Genomic DNA, 21,973 nt, shown 5'->3' with positions numbered 1-21,973 from the left:
CGCGATTGAAACGTGCCGTGTAGCAGCGGCAGTGGGTCGAGTGCGTTCGAAACCTCGATCGCGATTCACTTCAATCGCGATTGAAAGTGCCTGTGTCTGCGCGTTGCCGCCGAACGACGCCGACGCTCGCGCGACGCGTAATTTCGCGTCCATGTGGTTAGGACTTCAACCTTTTCGTACCTATACGTTCCGGAAAGCACTCTTATTAAAGTAAAGGCAAAAATTTGTTTTGCTCTTTTGTGGTCGCGCTGCTTCGCGGTGGTCGATGGTTTCGCTCCGTGCGCGAGCATGACGTACCCGCTGGGAAGCTTCAAGCATACCTGTTCTCGCGTCTCACTCTCCGCACTCTCTTGCGAGCCTGCAGACGCTCGTCTTCCATCCTGTTCCTAGTTAAGCTAGCGCTGGGCGCGGTGCTGCGCGCAGGCGGACGCTTTTTCACGTACATGTGGCCATTTTTTACGTTCCTGAAAGCGAACACTCTCGATCATTACAGTGAAGACGAAAATGTTTTTTTGATCTGGGGTGGTCTTTTGGATTCCGTACCGAAGCGCAGAACGTTTGCTCCCAATCGGTCGAAAGCACACGCGTACGTTGGTCGCTCATCTGCAGTTAACATCAGCGAGCGTGTTGATCCGTTTTTATAATTGTGTCATTACCGTCAAATCTGAACAAAGTAAGATAGGATGATGAACGAAGACGCACTTAGCACACCTTTACTTGCTACTTGATTTAACCTTGATGTTATGTACCGACTGCAGCTTCATGGGTATTCAAAGTGTGAGGAAAGCAAATTTCGGGGCTGCCTTGATACTGAGGGTACCATCGAACGTCACTTGTAGGTTAAATGGCAAGGCACTTTGGCCCCACTTTGTTTAGCGTTAAAAAGAAAAGAAAAGCCGGTGAAACCCTCATTGCAAAAAAAAAAAAACTGAGGTTTCGCCAAGATTCGAACCATGGACTTTCTAAACAAAACGCCACCACACAAGCGCGCAACCGCTCGACCACGCCAGGAGAAGACGCGGGGCCCAAAAATTTGGTGCCCTAACAGAGGCTGCCAACGAATATTGTCGAGTGATTTGCTTTGGCCATGTTTGAGAGATTTGAGCCGTGGTAACGCTTGTTTCCTACGCACCCATCTTGGATCAGAGGGCAGTTATGCTATTACTACAAGCGATGTAAACACAGCCCCCTTATTTGAGTCAAGATAAGCTATCGCAAAACCTCGGTCTTCCCTACGCAAGCCACGGTAGCAACGAATGGAATGGCATGCGCAGCTAGCATTCTGGCGTTGATAAGGCTTGGTCGTCACGCACCAAACTTGCAGCCAAGCCCCATCATGCTAATGCTACAAGCGACGTAGCCAGAGCTCCCTTATTTAACTAAAAAAAAAAAGCTATCGCAAATACCCGATCTCCCCGATGAAAACTAAACAAGCCACATATGAATGACCGCTTTCGAACAGAAATAGCTTGTAATTTGTCTCAAGGCACCCGATAACCGCACGTTAAAAAGAAATTGATTCTCTTCTGCTGAAAGGAATGACCCCAAAGCACGAGAAGGACGTAAAACCCAACCGCTGCTGCCACCTTTCCGCTGCTTTCTCGCGCTGCGTCGACGCCGATATCTGGCGAGCGTAGACATCAGCGTTGCTCGCGAGTCAGCTCGCGTCGCCACGTGAGAAAACGCCGAAAGTACGCTGCATGTGGTTGGGCCTTTAACTTCTACTAAATGTGTGTCAGCTCCCCAACGCCTCAGCCCCAGCCTCGAAGACGGAGCGAAACTATCGGCCGCCGCCCAAAACGAGAAAAAAAAAAAAATCCCCGTCGCATGAAGTCGGCGTACGAAGAGAAAGTGACGTCACGCTGTGACGTCGCCGTTTGAAGGGGGCGTGGTCGGCCTGGGCCCCTACGGGATATGGTTTGAGAAGACGCCGCCGGGCGCGTTGGAGGGACGGCTTTGTCGTCTGCTTTAGCGGCAGTTGTTTTGGGCTTGTTCTGGCGTGCTTCGCGTCCATGGCACGCTTCATTCGCACGGCTTGATAAAGTTGTTCGACAGCACCTCCTGGGTAACCCGGAACTGACGGAATTAAGTGATCGTACGGCAAAGATACGTTAAGGACCGGTTTGCAGGGCGGGAAAACAAAATGTAGAGATCCCATACAGGCATCGGGCCGCTATAGAAACGCTACCTTTTGCGCACTGCTTTCCACGAATGGGACTCCGTTTTCTAAACTGATGAATACCAATTTGGCTGCGTTTTAAGAGGTATTACAAAATGCGAAAGGTGCAACTGGATCTGATAAATAGCGGTTATACAAGTTCCCTCAGCTTTCTCGCAATTCTCAAACTTACTAAAGTAACTAGTTTAAATCGGTATAAATGGGAATCACTAAGCTCAGATGCCGGATTGTTTCGGTGTCTGCGCTTGTGCCGCGCGGTGATGTAGCCCCTAGCTAGCACATCAGGATGGCTAGGTTCCACTGTCTCACCCTTCGAAAGACGCTCCTCTCCGTTTTCTGCCGACGCTCGACCCTAGCTGTTATGAGCGTAAGAATCTACCGCTTATTTACTCCACTATGTACAGAGGGTGCAGTATGAGACCTTGCTAAGCGCCGAAGACTAGGCGGAGCTCTTAAGCTTTCACAACTTCAAGTGCACTGAAAGTAGGTGAAATGCGTGTACCAAGAGGCACCATGTAGGCTGGAACATGCACAAACATCGCTGGTAACCACATGTACACTACACAATAAGTGAGATACATACCGTAGAATGTATGTGCACGTGTTATGGCATCTCCAGAAAAAACGTATAGCCAGCGTCAGTGTACTGCAGATGACATCTATTGCAAGCACCTGTCAGTGCTCTGAAAAACTTTTCTTCTGAAAATTTTTTTCTTCGTGCAGCAAAAGACTGGAATGCACCATATTGCAGCAGTCACCTGTCCATCAACATTTATGCATAGCGTCGCATGCCATTTTTCAAACTAATTCATGGCTTTTTCGTACGTTTTTTTGTAACCCCACCCTTTATGTAATGTCCCCCCGGGGACCTTTAAGGTAATAATAAAAAAAAATGAAAATGAAACCTATCAGTCGTCTGCCGTGAATTTTAACAAACGGCTCCCGTTTCTAAAGCACGAAGCGTACACGTCTGGTTGCCACCTGAAACAGTGCTGGAATTTATTTTTCTTGTTTAATTTCCTTGCTTTGTGTAAGAGGTTAGAAATAACGGAAATGCCACAGTGATTGATGTGTGCCAAAAATAATTGCATTAAACATGGGCTCGGGCATCCGGAGGACTAGAAAGCAGCACAACTCACGAAACAAAGAGCACATCAAGACCTTAGATAGTTAGGGCGCTCCCTTAGCACCTTTGCATCGCCCCTAAGGCGGAAGTCTCCGATAGGTGTGCCTACAACTTTAAGCACCTAAGATTAAGCTCAAAAAGGCTTCCAAAACCAGCCTTGAGAGAATGATGCGTGCAACATCTACGCCCATCGAACTATCATTCCTCACGAGGTTTCCACGGAACTGCTAAAAGGCGCAGAAAGTCCCCGCGAGCCGTTTCTCGCTCTAATCAGGGGTATACGTAGTGTCAACACCAATAATTATTTTGCGTCTACAGCTCACAATTGACCTACAAACGGCCACGTTTGTCTTAAGGTTGAGTACTATTCTGTGGATGATTACTACCTGCATAACGAACAACGAAAGCGCAATGACTGATTGAAACCTAATTTTATTATCGAGATTTAAAGTTCACGTGAACACATTAGGTTAGCCCATTTTTAAATTCGGGAAATTTGCATATATTAAACGCGTGCTAAGCTGTAAGGTTTTACATGAATAACGTCTTCGGCTCCACTATGGTGCGCCGATTCAGGTACTCAGGTGACGGGCATTCGGTGTTTTGCCTGTCGATGAGGGTGTACGTGAAGTTGTCATCTTCGAGGCCTATAAAGAGCGGGTGACTGCCGAGACGGGTGCATGAGGCATGCACCGCTGCACACGAAGTTCGCGTCCCTCAAGCCCAGTAGGTAGGTCGTGTCGAACTCTTGGGCGAGTCCGCTGCTGTCGGTGATGGCGTTGATCATGTTCGTGGTGCCCGCTATCTTTCCGTCCAACTCGGCCGGACTGCGTGTGACGTCCTCGATGAAGCTCATTGCTTCCACTATCATGCATCGATTCGCGTCTTGAGATGGCGGTGACGATACGGAAATTTCGAGGGCTCCTTTTGGGGGAATCAGGAAGTGCCATGGTGCGAACACTGGGGCGTTGGGTGGCAACGTCCTCTTCGACAAAACTGATGCCTTACTCGTATTCAGGCTGTGGTCGTGTAGGGACGAACTCGCCCTTTCCGGGGTGCATTGTGTCGCCGCCTGTCCTTACTGAGGCGAGATTCGCGCCGGCGCAACAGCAGGCCAGCTGGGAATGTTGCCGCTGCCTTTTCCAGGTCCTTCGGGGTTGGCCTTCGGAACCATGGTTGAAGTGACACGTTAGCATGTCCAAGGGGAACCAGCTGGGGCTCTCGTCTTTTGCAGCAGGGTCACACTCGGATGATGATGGTAGTGCGATGTCGGTGGTGCATATATACGAAGAATTTGGACGGCTATAGGCTTGATTCGCTCTTTACTTCAATATATAGGATGTCCCTTGTATCATGTACCAAAACATTAGGAAAAGTTACGCTGTTATGACGTCATGGAACCAAAAGCATTTCGTTTGGAGGCGTGTGTCCTGTGCAACGAATACGTTTACTTTGGTGCCTAATTGTCTGGTCAGTCCTTTCGTTTCGTTGCCGTTCTAATTCGAAGGATATTTAGCGGCCTTAGCCGGAGTTCACCATGTGTGCCGCCTTGTAACAAGAGCAGAAGCGGCTGCTACGTAATGAGGTTACTACGGTAGCTACGCGCGCACACACACAAGCACACGCACTCGCACACACCCACATACACAAAGGTGGACAGACTAGAAGAATTTGTCGAGAGAGTGGTGACATTACATGGTCGTGACGTAACTCGTTGTGCGTCGTAAAAAAAATAAAAACACCCTAATCACTCCTCGCGATTAACTATGCAAAAACATGCGTTACCAACTGCCGAACATGTCCTGTCATGATCATGCATTAGTGCCCAATATCGCAATGTGTCCCCTAATCATCATCATAATCATCATCATCGTCGTCGTCATGCAGTCCTTTTCCCCTTTGCCTCTTTTTTTTTCTTAGCTTTGTTACTATGACAATTGCCATACACGCACTTGCATGGCCCAGCAAGGAGGACATTTAGCGCTACATGCTGTGCTGTCGCCTGAGTGCTACTTCTGTTATAGCATCCTCAAATTACTTATTTAGGGTACACCGCATGTATCTCCCATGTTGGCAGACAAGGACAACAATAAGGACAAAACACCCAGGCAAAATTTTCCCGCTTTATGGCACGGGTAAAACTTGGCTGCGGTGGGCTGCCGCCTTGCGGATGCAATGCAAGGCGGTTTGGAAGACGCGGAACGTTCAGTGGCGCTCTCTTGTCACCGTTCGGCGAACTGAAAGTTCTCCAGGGCCTCTAGCCGGACGTTCGGAGAGCGATCAATAAACGGGGCGTGTTTAAATGACAAACGTCCACATTGGTTTAAGCTGATGCCCGACGCCGAGGCAAAGGCTTTTACTTGCTGACGCAAGCTGTGGCTTCGCTTCTCATTCTCTAACAACGCTGATAGGACGAGAAATGCACTGAGTTCTCACTGAACACGCGGTGCAACAATGATCGAACCTTGTGCTTGGGTGCGCGCGGACGTGACTTTGTATTTTGCAAGAAGACAGAGTTTTCAACGCTAGCTCGTCCGCAATCTGCCGCGAGAACTTTCGCCTGCAATGTGGTGCTGACTTCGCCACTGGGCTATTTGTTTGAACTCCTGGCAACGGTCCCAGTGTCGACGGGTGGCATGGTTGCCAGGTCTGACGATTTGTCGCCAAACTAGCGACTTTTCGAGACTCGTGGCAACGGAAATTGCAGTGTGGCGACTCGGCTACATTCTGGATCCTTTGAGCATTGGGGATTTTCTTTATTTCCGGGCCCTTCCGATGCCGCAGTTTCTACAAAGGGGCCTTATATGACATTTGAGTGCATTTCAGCCATTGAGGCAAACTGAACAAGCAGAGAAGAACAAACTTTTAGGCAGACGACGGTTATCTGGCAAAGTCTAGAACAGGTCCCAAAAAATGGTCACTCAAACACACCACCGTACAGCGCTACTTACCGGCCCAAATCGAAATTTGCTTTGCTCTTTTTCAATATCCTGCACCTGATGTCGCATAAATAGCGTCCAACCATTCAAGTAACGCCATCGTGTAAAGTGTAATGCTTCAGTAGTTTACCGGAGCTTGAGATATCATGCAGATTGCTGTGAAGTGTAGGTAAAGAGGCAGCGAAACTGGTAAAACATGGTGTGCAGCATACGCCCATTCCAAGTCATTCATATTCTTTGAATGCTTTACCTAAACCTGCGTATTTTACTTCTTTGTAGACCGTAGTCAACCACTGTCGCTTTCCCGCACCACAGCAAACGAATAGAATGTGGAGTACGGTTTTCTACTCAGAATTTGTAATTTTTTTTGCGAAGGTAATCAAAACGAACTTACTAGCATCGCCTTGCTGAAAATAGGGACTTTTCTTGCTCCTTTTTAAACATTCACTTTAAAGTGGCGACTTTTTTGGCTACTGTCGGCAATTTCTAGGCGATTTTTCCTTCTGATATCCTGAAAACCCTGCCGAGTGGACTCAGAGATCAAAGAAAACGTCCTGAATGAAGGAAAGCAGAGTTGAGACGCATTCTTCAGGAAAGGCACTCCGGGTCTACGCGTCAGTTAATAAAGCCGCGCTGTTCATGCCAGCAACAGGTCCCCAATTTCGCCCAGGCAACGCTGCCAGCCCGGATACGCGCGAAAAGTAAAACGGGGCGAGGGATGAGGGCGAAGGGAAGAACGGGAGCCGGCCCGCACGTTGTCTACCGGTGAGCGTCCTTGAAGCGCACGCGCAGACGGGAACATTAGAACGGCCGGTGGATGGGAAAAGTGCAGAAGCGAGCCGGAGGAGGGCAGCAAGAAGGGAACAGGGGAGAGATGGCGATGCGCGCCGGATGCCCGGAAGCGGCGCTGCAACAGAAGCACGCGGCGGTCGGCGGCAGTCGGCACGATGCGAGGCTGGGCTCTGGTGGGCGCCGTACTGTTGTCGGCGCGAGCGCTGCCCGAGGACGACAGCCCGGCCACGCCGGACTACGAGGAACTGGAGCTGGGCGGTGAGCCGGTGCGCAACCGTACTGGCTGGGACACGCGCTTCGTTGATGCAGAGGGACGCTTCCTGGCCAAGATCATGTCCACATTCATCCTGAGCAAGGACCTCCTGCGGAGCTTCGACTACCGCATCGCTAAGCCGGCCCTGGACATCGCCGTCACCAAAGTAGGCTTCCTGTGCTCGTCACACGCTGTCGAGGCTTTGTTTGGAGACTTCGTCTTGAGGTTCCCCCAAGGCCTCGTCTTCAACCTTTGCCTTGAGATTTTCAGCACTTTCTTGGGTAATTTGTCGTCAAGCATACCGTAAGATTTTCTTTTTTGTAGGAGACTCTCTATGGTAGGAATCTATCAGTTTTCAGAGAATTTTTCATAAATCGGTACCTTCAATGGCTCACTTTCTGCAGGAGTTTTGAATCTTCCTATTCCTGTGTACCCGCAAACTGACACGGAGGCAAGAATGGATAGGAGCCACGCGCTAGGAATAGCTGCTTGCTGGTTTGGCTGCTCGGTTCCTTGCTTACTGGCTTGCTCCTTCAAACGTTTTCGGAAGCATATATGCTTTTAAAGAAGTGCGCTGCGCTTGTGTTGTCATGATTCGATTTTTGAATTGCCTGTGGAAACTTTATTTTGATGTATTATCTGTTTTTTTCTCACCACACTCTATAGTGGTTCCATTTAAGAACAGTCTAGTTTGGCCAGCTATCATTGCTGACATCGCAAGGTGGCCATCGAATGCTACACGCCGCTGGTGCCACCTAGAAATTACCGAATAACCTGGTCCTTTAAAAGAGCCACCCAGAAAATGCTGACATAAATTCCCGCAAGAGCGCGAAAGCGATCGGTGAAGATAAGTCAAGAGCATGCCCTATGGTAACCGGCCGCCGATGAAGTTGCAGTGCAGGTTCAAGCTCAGAGGAAACTTTTGCTACCTGGACGTTTATGCGCAAGCCGTTTCACCTCTAAGCCTTGAGTTTCAACCCTTCTCCTAGGGGTAGTCTTAAAGAAGATCGGAAACTATTTTTACCTTCCGAAACATTCTCGATTGGGGTGAATGGTGAATAAACATCTGAGACACGTGTTATCGGCTCCACGCAAGCGAATATCTGGAATTTCATTTTAATGGGGCCATTACGGCAATATACAACTATATAGTGTATGATAAACGGGTAAAAGGCCCCGCTACAATCGCGCAGTCTTGTTTCTTGGCAGTGGATTTGATCAGCGGCCGCCGATCGCGCAAACAATTCCCCGTGAAGTCATAAGGACCCGGCAAGAAATGGGCTCGTGAGGCGCCACTGCTGCATCTGTCTTTCTAAATATGTAACCAAGTTTTTGGAAGCTAGCGTTAAAATTGATATCATTGTAATTAGCTCACTGGAGTCTTCATGCCCATCATCGTTGCGATTCCCGAAATAAAGGCAGTGCTCCTTTTTGATGACGATGCATGGGTTATGGCACACTTATGAGCGCCGCATCGTCATCACTTTCGTAAGCCTTATTTGGAGGAGGCTACAGTACCTTTAAGCCTCCTCCAAATGCCTCCTCCTTATACACCGACCCTCATGCACTGGAGCCCTCCATGCTGGCTTTAATGGCACACTTTTCTCTAAAAATCGGTCTGGCGCGAGCAGTTTAGAGCCGTGAGCCTACTCTCCTCACCCCACGTGGCCTCTCCCGCCTTCTTAAGGAGCCCGTTTCTGTGAGAATTGTCCACCTTCAAGATATCCGAAGGCACGAACACCCCACCTTTTACTCCCAGCTTCCCCCTTTGACGTAGAGTCTTCCTGCCACAATAAAGTATATCTCTCTCTCTCTCTCTCTCTCTCTATATATATATATATATATATATATATATATATATATATATATATATATATATATTTAAAAATTCTTCTTGGCCAATCCCCTGAGTGGGTATGCATCCTTGTCGTGTTTACCATCATCATCATCATTACCTGTGACGCCATTATCCCACTATGGTGAGAGGCCTATCGCATCGGCACTATAACGCGGGCAGGAAGGTTCGGTTCCTTAGGGCAGACATAATCTGCAACGAGAAGGAAAGGGACCGGGTTCCACCCTTCATGAGAGAGGTTGTCTGATCCGCTTAAAAAGTCATACAAGCTTCCGTAACATTTAACGGCTTCAATGGCCATGTTTCTCATGTGCCGACGATGTGCTCGAAGTAACAGGTACCTTTCGGGGATTGCCTCTTTGTTAAAAAGCACACCAAGCAAGGCAGGTTTAAGAAACCAGCCAGAAGTGGATCAGAACATTTGTTAGAATGCTTGGAACGCTTGTTGAATTCTTCATAAACTCGACGCAGTGCTTGTGTAAGGCAGGTGACCTGCAGTATCTCGGTCGAGAGGTACCCCAGAACGAAGCCATGCCACGTCATTAAATGTGTAATGTGGTATTTATATCTTCATATGCATATCTTCTTTGACTTGCATATCTTCTTTCTTCGAAGAGGCATTGGAAGTCGGTGATCCTCCCGTCGGGGCTCTGCAGGTGACAGAGACGGCAGCCTGGGCCAATCCTCCGCCGGTTGGGCAGACTTGCCAGTTGTGTTGGCTTTTCCAGTTGAAGCTGCGGCCAAGCAGCTTGTTGACTCCGCTGGTGGTGGTGATGCAGGTGGAGGTAGCGACTCGGGCGGTGGCGGAGGCAGTGCCTGTGACGCTGGGGGATCCTCCCGTGGGACGTCGTGGCCGTCCTTTGTCACGGCAGCGCTCGATGACCTACGTGGTCGCGATCGTCTGCGTCGTCGCACTTTTGCTTCTGCGTCTTTATGTGACGAGTGGTCTTTTTCCATTTGCTTCAAACAAAACCTTCTGTTCCTCTTTTGGGCGAGGGCAAGTCTTCGAAAAGGCGTCGTGTGCACCTTGACAGTTGGAACATTTAAGGACACCTACGGTGCAAGCTTTGACATTGTGAGGCCCAGAACATTTGGAGCATACAGCGGCGCGTCCACAAACGCTGCCTACATGGCCGATACTCAGGCATTTGTGGCACTGTAATGGTTTCAGCACCAAAGATCGAACTGCGTGCCGAAAGTGACCAACCTTCACGTGTGCCGAGATGCAGTCACCTTGAAACACAAGCTTAACGCAGCGTCATTTTCCCAGACGAGTGACCTGCTTGATGGTCGCGTCTTCCGTAAGTGGTTTAATGAGAATGGGTAAGACGGCATCTGGAATGGAGACGTCGACATCATAGGCGGCGCCCACGAAAGCGCCTTGGCCTCTAGATATGTAGGCATGAACTTTCATTTCTCCCAGCATCGTCACTTGATGTAACGTTTGAACTGTAGCTGAGTGCTCGACGTTTATAGCCAAAATATTCTTTCGTGTGTTGATTCTGACCTCCGGAATTTTCCCCGGCGGAATAGCTTCCAAGGAAACAGAAATTGCTTGCCGATTGAGCATCCTGAGGTTGTCGTTCGGGGACTCCGGAACGAAGGAGGAGAAGGAATAACCTTTATTGCAGTAGGCAATTTAGGGGCGGGTGGTGGCCACTGGGCGCATCCCAGCGGTGACTTCGGCAGCACGCTCTACCAAGGCTTTCTGGACCCCGGGGTTAGAGCCGCCCAACGCCGCCTCCCATTGATCAATACAGGGGATTAGTGGTAAGGGGTTTTGAGGGCACGCCCACATAGTGTGGCAGATGGTGTCGACATCTCCGCAGTGTGGGCATAGGGGTGATGGGTACTGATCGGGGTATATGCGATGAAGCTGTGCGCGGCACGGAAGGGTATTAGTTTGAAGGGGAGCCGCCACAAGCGTTCTTCCTTTGGAGAAAGTGAGCAGTGGTCTGGGAGGCATTTCAGGTGGAGGAGGCGGTAGTGCGCGCTAATAGCAGCGTACTTAATAAGGCTATCTCGAGTGGATTGCGCTCCGTGGTTAGGGGTAACAGAAGGGCCTGCTCGGGCAGTAAGGTCTCGAGCTGCTGTGTGGGCCACCTCGTTACCCCCTAAGCGGGTGTTTTCAGGAGTCCACACGACGTTTAGGGGGGATGGCGCAGAAGAATCGTGAGAGCTTTGGCTGATATGCGCCCTCGGGCAAAGTTCCGTATAGCAGATTGAGAATCGGACAAGATGACTTTCGGGGTAGGGCTCTGAAAAAGGGCTAGCGCTACTGCCGCCTCTTCCGCCTAAGTAGGTAAGTGCGGATGGTGAGAGATTTGAGGGGGGGGAGTTAGGACTGTTGATGACTGCCAATAGCTAGCGGCATCCACATAGCGGGTTGTCGATTTGATGGGGTATTTTTCTGCAAGGTAACGAGCGCGTTCTTCCCTACGAGAGACGTGGTTTGTGGGTGCATGTTGCGGGGTAGTGGCCGGGTTAGGATATTGTCTCGAATGGTAGGGGGAATCGGGTGGGCAGAATTAGTAAAGATGGGGATGCGGATGTGTAATCGAGGGAGAATTATTAGTCCCGTAGGGGATGATGCTAGACGAGAATATTGATTCATTAGATGGGCCTCATTAAGTTCCCAGCGCTATTGTGGATACTAAGTTGTTCTAGTTTGCCAGTGGAAGTGCTGTGAGGTACCTGTAGGGCATCTCGGTAGACTTTACGCAACAGGCGGTTTACTTTGTCAAGTTCTGCACGGGTGGTATTGAGGTACGGGAGGGAGAAGCTGAGGCGACTGATAATGAAAGCTTGAATGAAGGCGTTTTGCTTCTTTGAGGCCCTGATGCCGGGGAGCGATGCGTCGGAGAAGGCCAATGGGTTGAGTGATTTGGGCGTTTACTTGAGTGAGGTATTGGTAGCTCGCGCGATTTTGTTGTATTGAGAGCCCTAGCACCTTTATCAGGGGCCCAGTTGGAATTTCGCTCTGACCGAGAGTTATAGTGATAGGAGGGCTGGGGGTTTACAGCGAAGCGGGGGGAGAATTAGTGGCACGGATTTTGCCGTGGAACAAGTGAGCCTGCTTGAGTCGCGGCAGTGAGGACCATGTTTGCACCGGTTTGAAGTGTTTCTTCATTCTGGGCATCGCTTCCTCCAGAAGTCCAAATGGTAATGTCGTCCACGTACAAACTGTGTCGAAGGTGGGGGTGGGGTGTCGAAGGTAGGTTTGGTTTCCGCTCGCGGCTATCAGTCCAAGGCGTCTACCTACAACTATACTTCATGACATCATTACCCCTCCCTCCTGAATGGACACGGCCGCTGTTGATCTTCAAAAAGCTGTCGACCAAGCCTCCCCATGCAGCAATCCTGAGTAACCTTGAAGAACTGAAAGTAGGCCAGCGGGCCTATAATTACATCCGTTCCTTTTTAACTGACCGTACCGCGGAGCTTCATCTGGGAGATGTCGCCTCCGCACCAATAAAAATGTCATCCATGTATGAACCCCTCACGGAGCGATCTTGTCACCCTTGCTCTTCAACGTAGCCTTCCTCCAACTCCCACAGCAGCTTTCTCAAATACCCCAGCTTCAGCACGAACAACACGGTATGAACAGGGGACCTTGCCGGGAAGGAGCAGTCTTGTCATCCTTGCGCTTCAACATAGCCCTCCTCCAACTCCCACAGCAGCTTACTCAAATACCCCACCTTTGGCATGAACAAGACGGTATGAACAGGGAGCCTTGCCGGGGTAGTTATAGCAGATGCGCTCGACGTTAAGGACGCTCCAGTCGACCGTGAAGCCGCTGCCCGCAGCCTTCTTTTCGCCTTCTTCCCGAGAACAAACTCGAAGTCGCCGTCAGTGCTGTCATCGCTGGGTGCAGACTACAGCTCGGTGTCCTCGGAGCCCGCCTCACTCGGGAGGAAGATGCGAAGTGCAGGCATAAATTCACAGGTTCGCGAAAGCGCGGCGTACCGCAGAATACGGGCCTGCGCGGTCCGCCGGATTCGCTGATATTTAGGCACGATCGCCGCTGATTGCGTTACTGTTTTTTTTTTTTATCGGAGGTTGTTGAAAAAGTCCTTTTCACCTAGTGTATTAGTTTAAACAAGAACCTCTCACTTCAAATTCCCCTTCATACGACTATCGGTGAACCTACGAGTGGCAGAGTGCCGTCACCGCCCCAGCAGTTTCCTCGGCGCTGTAAACGTTTTTAGCGCTTGGTTTTTCCCTTGTGCCAGGTTGATCGCCGGAAGAGATTGGACGCGCCGGAGATGAGGTGGATAGCATGTCGCAAAACAATAGGGAGTATTGAGCTAATTTTGCTTTTGCAAACACGTTATCCTGGTACCCTCGCAGCTTTGTACTAACCGGAAGTACTACCCAGAAGTCGGTTTGGCCTCCTGCGTGCAGCGCCGCCTGGGCAGCACAGGAGCCCTATATATAATGGCGGGCCGGCAGAGGTGTCAGCACGAAGCGAGGAAGAAGATGATCGGCGGGAGTCAATTGCCGCGTATTCTCGACTCCATCACCGTTTTGGAAGCCGGACGCTGGTCTTCTCGCTTGGCGGCATCCTTTCCGCCACATATATAGAGCTCAAAAAAGCACGGAGGGACAAGGGAAGAACGCTTTGTTGCGGTCTTCTAAAGCCGGAGAAAGGCGTGCACTTTGGGATGAACCTCAGGCTCGTGAGGAAGAGATGCTCACGTGTTCTTGAAGATCCATCAGTAGATATCATATTTATTTTCTCCTTATTCTCTCTTCCTGTCCTTCGTCTTCTCTTTTTGTCTCCATTTTTTCCTATTTCAGTGCAGCCGAGTAAAGCACACCTTTTGTGGGGTTAATCTCCTTCTTTTCCATTTTACATTATCGCTCTACATCCCCTCCGGTAGTGCCGCCACCCGGAATTGCGGAACTCCCCTTGACTCGCGTTCTGTTCTAAATTAGAGCGGTGGTGATTAGGCTAACGTACGTGCCAGGAGAACGAAGCTGCCGAGTCCCGCGGCTTACAAGTTATAACTGAGCAAAAAAGACGGGTGGGGTCGTGAATTTGAAACACAGAAGGTTTGTTGTTCCTACGGAACAAAAGGGTTCGCGGGCTCGCACGCAGACATGAACAGCCGTTGTCTCGGCATTACCCCTGCCTTCCGAGGCATGTGTCTCGGTGCACTCTGTGAACTTGAGCCTAAGTGTGGGCCTTTTGGTGACCTGTGAGGATGCAATGAGGACTCCTCCTCCTTCTTCTCATCCTAACAGCGTTTGCCAATAGCCGAGTTGTCGGTGTTCCCCCTAATTAGCAACCTAATTGAAACTTGGTTCTCATTCAACTAAATGTTATGGGAGTTTGACATGAAAGTGGGTAAAGCGCAGGCGCGAAATAACTCGACAAAGGATCTACAACTGATGCAAAAAAGCCAAATAAATAAATAAATAAATAAATAAATAAATAAATAAATAAATAAATAAATAAATAAATAAATAAATAAATAAATAAAAATGGAGGAAGCTCGCACTAACGCGTGAGACTTGAAGGTAGAGAAGCTGTACGCAACCTTTACGACCATAACGAAGGGTTAAGTCCCCGATTAAAGACAATTTGCTGCTTCTTCGCTGCTGCAACGAAATTTACTCCATCTTCGTTTCTATAAGTGTGAGCTTCTTTCATTTTTCTAGCAGTGATAATCATTGGTCATCACCTTAGAGAGGCGTACGCTATGACGTGTGCTTCTCGTTCCGAGCAAGTGTTACTACGATTATGGCGGATGCTGGAGTCTTTCTCGTTCCGAGCAAGTGTTCCCACGATTCCGGTAAACGCTGGAGTTTTTCTTTTTGGCCAATCATGGCCCGTCTTCCTAGTGGGTATGCCTGGCTTGACAAACATGTGCAGTGGATGCTGGGAAGTCGTCGCAGGGCACGCACGCAAAAGCGCTAGCCATTTTCTTGGTTTTGTTAACTGCGGGGCGGTCGCCGCGAGGTTCGCGCTCACGTGCGCGCGCTCGGTGATTGCTCGGTATTTTGTACTGCACCAACGACATACTACGAAGCTTCGCTGTTAATAAATAAATAAATAAATAAATAAATAAATAAATAAATAAATAAATAAATAAATAAATAAATAAATAAATAAATAAATAAATAAATAAAAAAAATCGCGCGCTATTCTAGTCTGTAGGTAGAGGACCAGTGAAACTGTTTAGCCCACAGCCCAGGTGAGACAAAATTTTGAACAAAGGTATACGAACTCATTCGTTCTGAACTAACAAAACACGACAAATAAAAAAAATACGCCCATCTTCTCGCGAGGGAACCTTGGTGTGATGCGACGCATCGGGGGGTTCAATTGGTCGTAACGTAGCCTTGAGCGTTTGCGCTGACGCTGGTATTGGATTGTGTCAGAGCACTCGCTGAAGGGACCGTCGCTTCCATCACGTCTTCATCGGAAGAATCAAGTCAAGCACGGAGTCGTCAAGCAAAGTCACGCGGAGTCGAACGAGAGCGAGCGCTGACTGAACCGCCGCAGCGCGCTACCCGCTTTATATTCACAGCGCCCGAAGGAGAGGAGACAGCGGAGGAGAGTCGCGCATGCGCGCACTTGCGCACCGGAGCAGACGCGAGCGGAGCGAAGCGCGCGCGCAGCTGTTGTATATATGCTAATGCGACGGAGTGAGTGTTGCACACAGCTGTCGGAGAGAAGAACGGGGGAGAGTTGCACATGCGCAGGTGGTGTGCGTCGCGCATGCGCGTACTTGCGCGCGCCGGAGCAGTTGTTAATGCAGCGTTACGCAGCGAAGCGCGCCCAAACAAGCGCGCCAGCTGTGGTATGCTAATGAGCCGGAGTGAGAGTGTTGCACACAGCTGTGGGAGAGAAGAACGGAGGAGGGATGCGGACGGACGCCGCGACGACGATGCAGGAGGGACATGCCTCAGAGCAAGAGATGCGTCGCATCTAATAAAACTCGGCGTAATAGATCCGTCTTACGAGCCAACTGTCGTATAACCTTTGTTGGAAAAGTTTCAATAGAACAAGAGTTACAGCCGTTTTCTGTAACCATAGCTTTCCCGTACATGTCCGCACATTGACAGCAGATGGAAATTCTCTAATGTTTACAGCTTCACTGTGAACTAAATAATGATGACAAGTAAATTAAACTCCGAGTTATCATAGAGTTGTCCTAGAGGCCAATTGTCATGTAATTGTTTTTCAGTAAGTTTTGATAAAACAACGGTTACAGCCGTTTCTGCTGAGAATTTGTGATAAAGTCGGCTTTGCCGCAAGGAGTTTTTGCCCACGCACAGAAGACATGCCCGGCATCCTAGCCATAAAAAGCTTCGCTTTAATAAACAGCGCGTTTGAAAAAAAAAATAGCTCGGGAGTGGGCTAGCTGGTTCATGATTACTGGAAAATTGAGAGAGAGAGAGAGAGAGAGAGAGAGAGAGAGAGAGAGAGAGAGGGAGAGAGAGAGAGAGGGAGGGAGAGAGAGAGAGAGAGAGAGAGGGGAGGGGAGGGGATGGAGGGAGGGACGTTTATTTGAGCAATCAAAGGGAAAAAATTGGCTGGCGATTACGATACTCCCTAATGGGATATTTGGGCGCGGCTGCTTGCTATTTTTACTGTGCAAAATGGGTTGAGGCAAAAAATTTCAGACGGACATATTTGTATGATTACAGAAAACTTGTATTTACAGTGGCTAATGAAGCACATGCACCGGTTGCCTCGCTCATTGTTCAGCACTCACTCGGGGTTCTTCGTCGGCGGTGCTGGGCCTCCGCTCTGGCAGCTCGTTCAGCTGCAGCGGCTGACGAAGCGCACAACTGGTTGCCGCACTCGCAGTTGAGCACTCATTGCTGATGGCTGCATTGCGCTGAGGCAACACTCACTCGTGGGTTCTCTCGACGGCACCTATGGTGAGCCTCGGCGTCGGCAGCACGAAGTGTGTCTGAGGAAGGGACCGCGAACAGCGTCTTAACCGAACGCACATCATAGTGACGCGCACGCCTCCCTCACGTTTTCGCCAAGCGTCGCGCCGTCGAGCGCCTCGTGCGGGCACAGCGGAATGTTCCCGTTTGAACCCATTCCCATTTCACCCTTTCCGCTTGGTCCCACCCGTTTCAACCCGGCGCAAAATGGCTTCCCTTTACGTCCTATACCATTTCGTCTGCTTCCATTTGAACCCGTTCCCATTTGAACTTTCCCGTTTGTACCCTGCCGCTTCAACCCGGTACAAAACGTCCTTCCCGTTTCGTATTTTTTCCATTTAGCCCCTTCCCGGAATAACGAACCCAGTTTCGACTCGGGGGACTCGGTCCGAGGCGTGCGATTTTTTAAATTAAAGTTGAGTCCGACTGTATTTTAACCTCATGTTTGAGTTACGCCAGACGCAACCGAAATTCAAAAGTTACTTGCGTCCGCCGTAACCAGAAAATTAAATTGAAGTTACATCAAACGTATTTCACTGTAAAAAAAAACGTTACGGCTGGCAAAGCCAAAGTATGCAGACGCCCTATTAACCTGTAACGTTTTTGCAATGGTCTGTTTTACGATACGCGGCGCCATTGAAAAAACAACCTGTAGGTTGCTGCGTTACGTCCGACCTGGTACAGCGTTGGTGAATTACAGCTGAAACCACGCCTTTCCGTTTGCTTCTGCGTTGGTCGAACGGTCTGGAACGTGTTTCTCGCATGCGTACTCCGCGGCAGCGGTGATGGTTCCAGTCCCTACGGTTGCGTATTACAAATGCACATGCATTTATATGCAACACATACAAAAAAAGAAGGGACGAGAATTAACAAAATAGAACCTTTTCGCAGTCGCAGTGCCAGTTTGTAGCGCCCGTATCTGCCGAGAATGAAGTTGGGTGTTTTAACAAACGTAACTCTTAATTTATTAGGGGTATACAGGGCTACTGTTTTATTTCTACGCAGGAAAAAGATCTCGCGAAATATAATTACCAGATCTTGCTAACTACAGAAAAAACGTATGTCATGGAAGCGGTAACTATTATGGGCCAATCCAGTGGTACGATCCATTTGAATGTGCGGCTAGCGGTCACTTTATATGCAAATGTCTGTAAAAGAATGGCCATTGAAGTCTAAAGCTGAAATTTTTGCTTGGAGGAAATAGTTCGCACACATTTTTCATCCAGGCGTTAAAGGAGTACTGACACGAAATTTCAAAGCGGTGATAACTATGTAAAACACTTCCTTTTTATCAGCAGATATCTCCCAGCAAGTTTCAACAGCAACAGTTCAGCGAAAAATATTTAAAATCCATTTTAATCTTCGCCCGCACGAGAAAGCCCAGAGCGGACCGACATGACATCATGTGCTACTTGCCCCAAACTGCCGACGTCGGGGCTCCCGTGACAAAGCCGACGCGCTGGCTGTGGTTGGCGCGCGCTGCTCGGGCGTGTGTACACGTCATGGTTTTGGGACTGACGTCATGCTGCCCGGGCCTGTGGGGACGGCGAAGACCTCGGCCGGTCTGGGCGCGCGCGTGCGCTCGCTCGCGCGCGCTTCCAGAGAGGCAGCGATGCAGCAAGAATGGTGACGTCATGTGATACATCCTGTTATGGCGGCCGCTCGGCGTTTTTCAGTCGAAACCGAAACTGGCACGAATAAACGACGCCGTAAATGAATGTTTACGCTGCGCTCGACCGTCTAATCAGTCATTCTATGATTAGTGGGCTGGTAGGCACGCATAGCAGCGAAAAAAACGTAACACGAAAATTTCGTGTCAGTACTCCTTTAAGAACACCCCCAGCTGTATTCTCTTGCGTGTACTTTTTACGGATAATACATAGGCGGGCACGCAGTACGTGAAAAAGCAAAAGCAAACATTTAGGTAGTTATCCGTCTATAATAGAGAGTTTTAGCATATCGTTACGTGTTTGCGTCACCGTTTACCTTGTTACCGGGAGCCGGAGTTTCCGTTTTCCGCTGAAGACGGTAGGACACGGTTTAGCACACCGTTTGCGGTTTGCGTATTCCGGCCGCCGCGGCACAAGTATAGCGACATCTGATGAATTAGTCTCAAAGCAAATCACGCAAAATTTTGTTGCTCATATGTACTTGCTTTCGGTTAAAGTAGCTTGAATATTTCACTTTTCGGGTGAAGCGTTCACAATAATTGTAGTTGTTTTGAGAATACTGTAGTCATCACCTGTAAAGCTTTCAAAATAAAATGTGTCGGTGGCGCCATCTACCGAGTAGAGTTAGAGTGATGAAATAGAATTTGCCCCGCGCTAAATATTTAGGCAAGAAAAGAGTAAAATATGTTGTATTCATTACTCAGTAACCAATACTACCTCGCCCAGCACAATTTTGGAGGCCTAAAAGCGCACTGCGAGCTCAGAAACTTATGTGAACTATTTGAGGTGGGCGTTTTGGGAGCGGGTTGAAACGGGAAGGGTGTTTTGGGAACGGGCGCACATGGGACGGGCCAAACGGGAAGGGCGTTTCGGGAATGGGTTCAAGCGGGACGGGTTCGAACGGGAATGGCTTGTTTCGGGCTACACCCGGCACAGCATACAGCCCCCTCCCCTCCCCCACTGCACACTTTTGGTGAGCGCTGGCTCGCGCCGCAACGGCAAACCGCCCTCCCCTCCCAATTTCACGGCACTCTGCCCCTTTGCTTTCTTTCAATCGTCGGTCTTCCTATCGTTCGCTTTTTCTTGCACTCGTCGGTCTTCCCATCGTTCGCTCGGCCCCGACACGACGACGCCGACGCGGCTGAGCCCAGGGATGGGCGCCAAAGGGCTGTGCCCTAAAATGAGTGTGGCCAGTCTCCGAACCCCAGGAGGCCACGGGTTCGCACAGATGGGAAGGGCCGAACCCATATGGCCTTCCTGAAGCACCGGCGCCGAACTGGTCACAGCGTCCCCCCACTGCTCGGGTGAGGGGTTGGGAAGGTGGTTAAATTTGTGTGAACAGGCGTAGATATTGCACTTCAGACAATTGTATTGGAAGAGGGAAGGGTAAATATGAGAGCGCGGTGTGGTTGCAGATTGTGCAGGTCTGAAGCCGGCGCCAAATGTGCGCTTCGCAGTTGGTGATAGAGGGATGGGTAAGAGGATAGGTCCTTCATGTGTGAGGGTAATGCGCGAAGGGTAGCGTTGTAAGTCGGGTCCAGAGGGCTGGAGGTGGAGGTGATGGAACCGCAGCCATCCAGAGCGCCCTGCCTTGATGAAGGGAATGCACGGAAGTGCAGTTCTCGGGCGGCAGTGTGTTCCCGAAAGGGCTGAGTTGCCTGGGGTCGAGAGTCTGGGGATGTGGAGGTCTTAATTTCAGCTTGAACGTAAACAACAAAGGACGGTCCTTCGTTTTTTTTTTTTTTTTTGACGCGATAGCGTTATTAGGCTCATTTTCGATTCCCCCGTCGCTGCTAGCCGTCCGCTATCAGTCTTGCTCATCAAGCCTCCACGGAAACACGTCATAGCTGCCACCCAGAAACCACGACTGAGGGAGCCATGTATACGAGGGCTCGCCAGAATCTGGAATTTGGCGCAGCGGCAACTGAAGAGTGGCAAGGAGGACAGTGATACTATGGCGGAGACGAAAGAAAGGACACGCATTGTCAACAGGTGTCGCACCTGCGCAGGGAAGCTCGATTATACGCCAGTGGTAGCACGGGAAATTGAAAAAAAAAAAATATTTTTCCGGTAATTTAGGTGCCGAAACCACACGTGGGCGTCGTAGTGGCGGGCTCCGGATTAATATAGAACACCTGCGCATTTTCAACGTGCGCCGAAATGTCGACACGTAGGCGTTTTTGTTTTCTGTTTCCATCAGAAAAACGGCCATGCGGCCGGGAATCGAACCCGCTCCCTTGGGCTCACCAGTGCAACGCTTTACCCACTGAGCCACCACGCCGTGTTTTCCGTCGGAAGTGATGCCGTCACCAACACTGGGATGCCTAACTAGAACCATGGGGCAGAAGGTTAACGCCGGTCCTTCAAAAATAAACGAAGGCATAGGTTATGAGCAAGAACTAACTAAAATAAGAGACAGTTATGGCGTCTGATTACACAAATTTGAAACTACTTTTCGATACTCCCGCAATTCTGTCCCCGCCGTAAGCTCTGTTTGGTGAACGACGGGTGGCGCCAAGGGGCCAGGTTAAAAATCACCCTAAAGATAGGTACGGGTGTCCTCCCAAAGAACAGTAACGTAAGAATGTTCGGCCCGGCTCCGGAGTCAAGCGGCAGAGCCGATCTCACAATCTTCAAAACAGAGAAAACCTTTAACCGATTACCCACATTATGAAACGCCTAACCAAGAGAAGAGCAGGAATGCGAGAAGAAGATACGATAAGACGCATGTAGCCAGTGATCACGAGCCGGATATCGCAGAGCGTAGCGTACCACACACTTACCCTAACCGATGCAAATTATATAAACACCCCCATCAAAACGACAAATCAGGCAGCCCTCCACCGCCCAATTTTTACCGTGAGACAAACTGACTGCCGGTGGACAACCAGAGCAACAGACTGGACACGCAGAGAAGGGTCTACAGGGACGAAATAAGAAAATTAGGAGGCAAACAATGGACTCGGGCAGCGCACGACAGGAGCGGATCAATGGAAGAGGCCTTCGTCCTGCAGTTGACCTAAATAAGATGTTGATGATGGAAAAGTCCTCAAATTGGGTCTTTATGGAGACTTTGAAGAAATAAGAGAAACCACCCTCGTAGTACCAACGGGGCCCCGGCTGAGAAAACAATATCGGGACGGGCTATCATATGGAACACAGGACACCCCCGGGAAAAGAAACGAAGAAATGACTGGACGCCATGATGACCATGCCACCGATCCCGCGACTCCGCATAAAAACGATCCTTG

The 21,973-nt window shown here is 49.7% G+C and overlaps 1 protein-coding gene across 1 annotated transcript in view; it reads left to right on the top strand.

The window, feature by feature from the left end:
• Positions 1 to 7,173: 7,173 nt before the first annotated feature.
• The window catches only part of LOC144156049 (atrial natriuretic peptide receptor 1-like), a 116,331-nt gene continuing 101,531 nt past the window's right edge, over positions 7,174 to 21,973 (top strand). The window contains exon 1 of the mRNA XM_077687829.1: positions 7,174 to 7,455. Coding sequence (XP_077543955.1) covers positions 7,192 to 7,455 — 264 coding nt within the window. The 5' untranslated portion in view covers positions 7,174 to 7,191. The remainder of the gene's footprint in view (positions 7,456 to 21,973) is intronic.

The sequence above is a fragment of the Haemaphysalis longicornis genome, unplaced genomic scaffold, assembly GCF_048455015.1.
Source record: "Haemaphysalis longicornis isolate Haplotype H1 unplaced genomic scaffold, Haemaphysalis longicornis Haplotype H1 scaffold_1, whole genome shotgun sequence".
Lineage (NCBI taxonomy): Eukaryota > Metazoa > Arthropoda > Arachnida > Ixodida > Ixodidae > Haemaphysalis > Haemaphysalis longicornis.
This window is presented reverse-complemented; position numbering and strand designations above follow the sequence as displayed.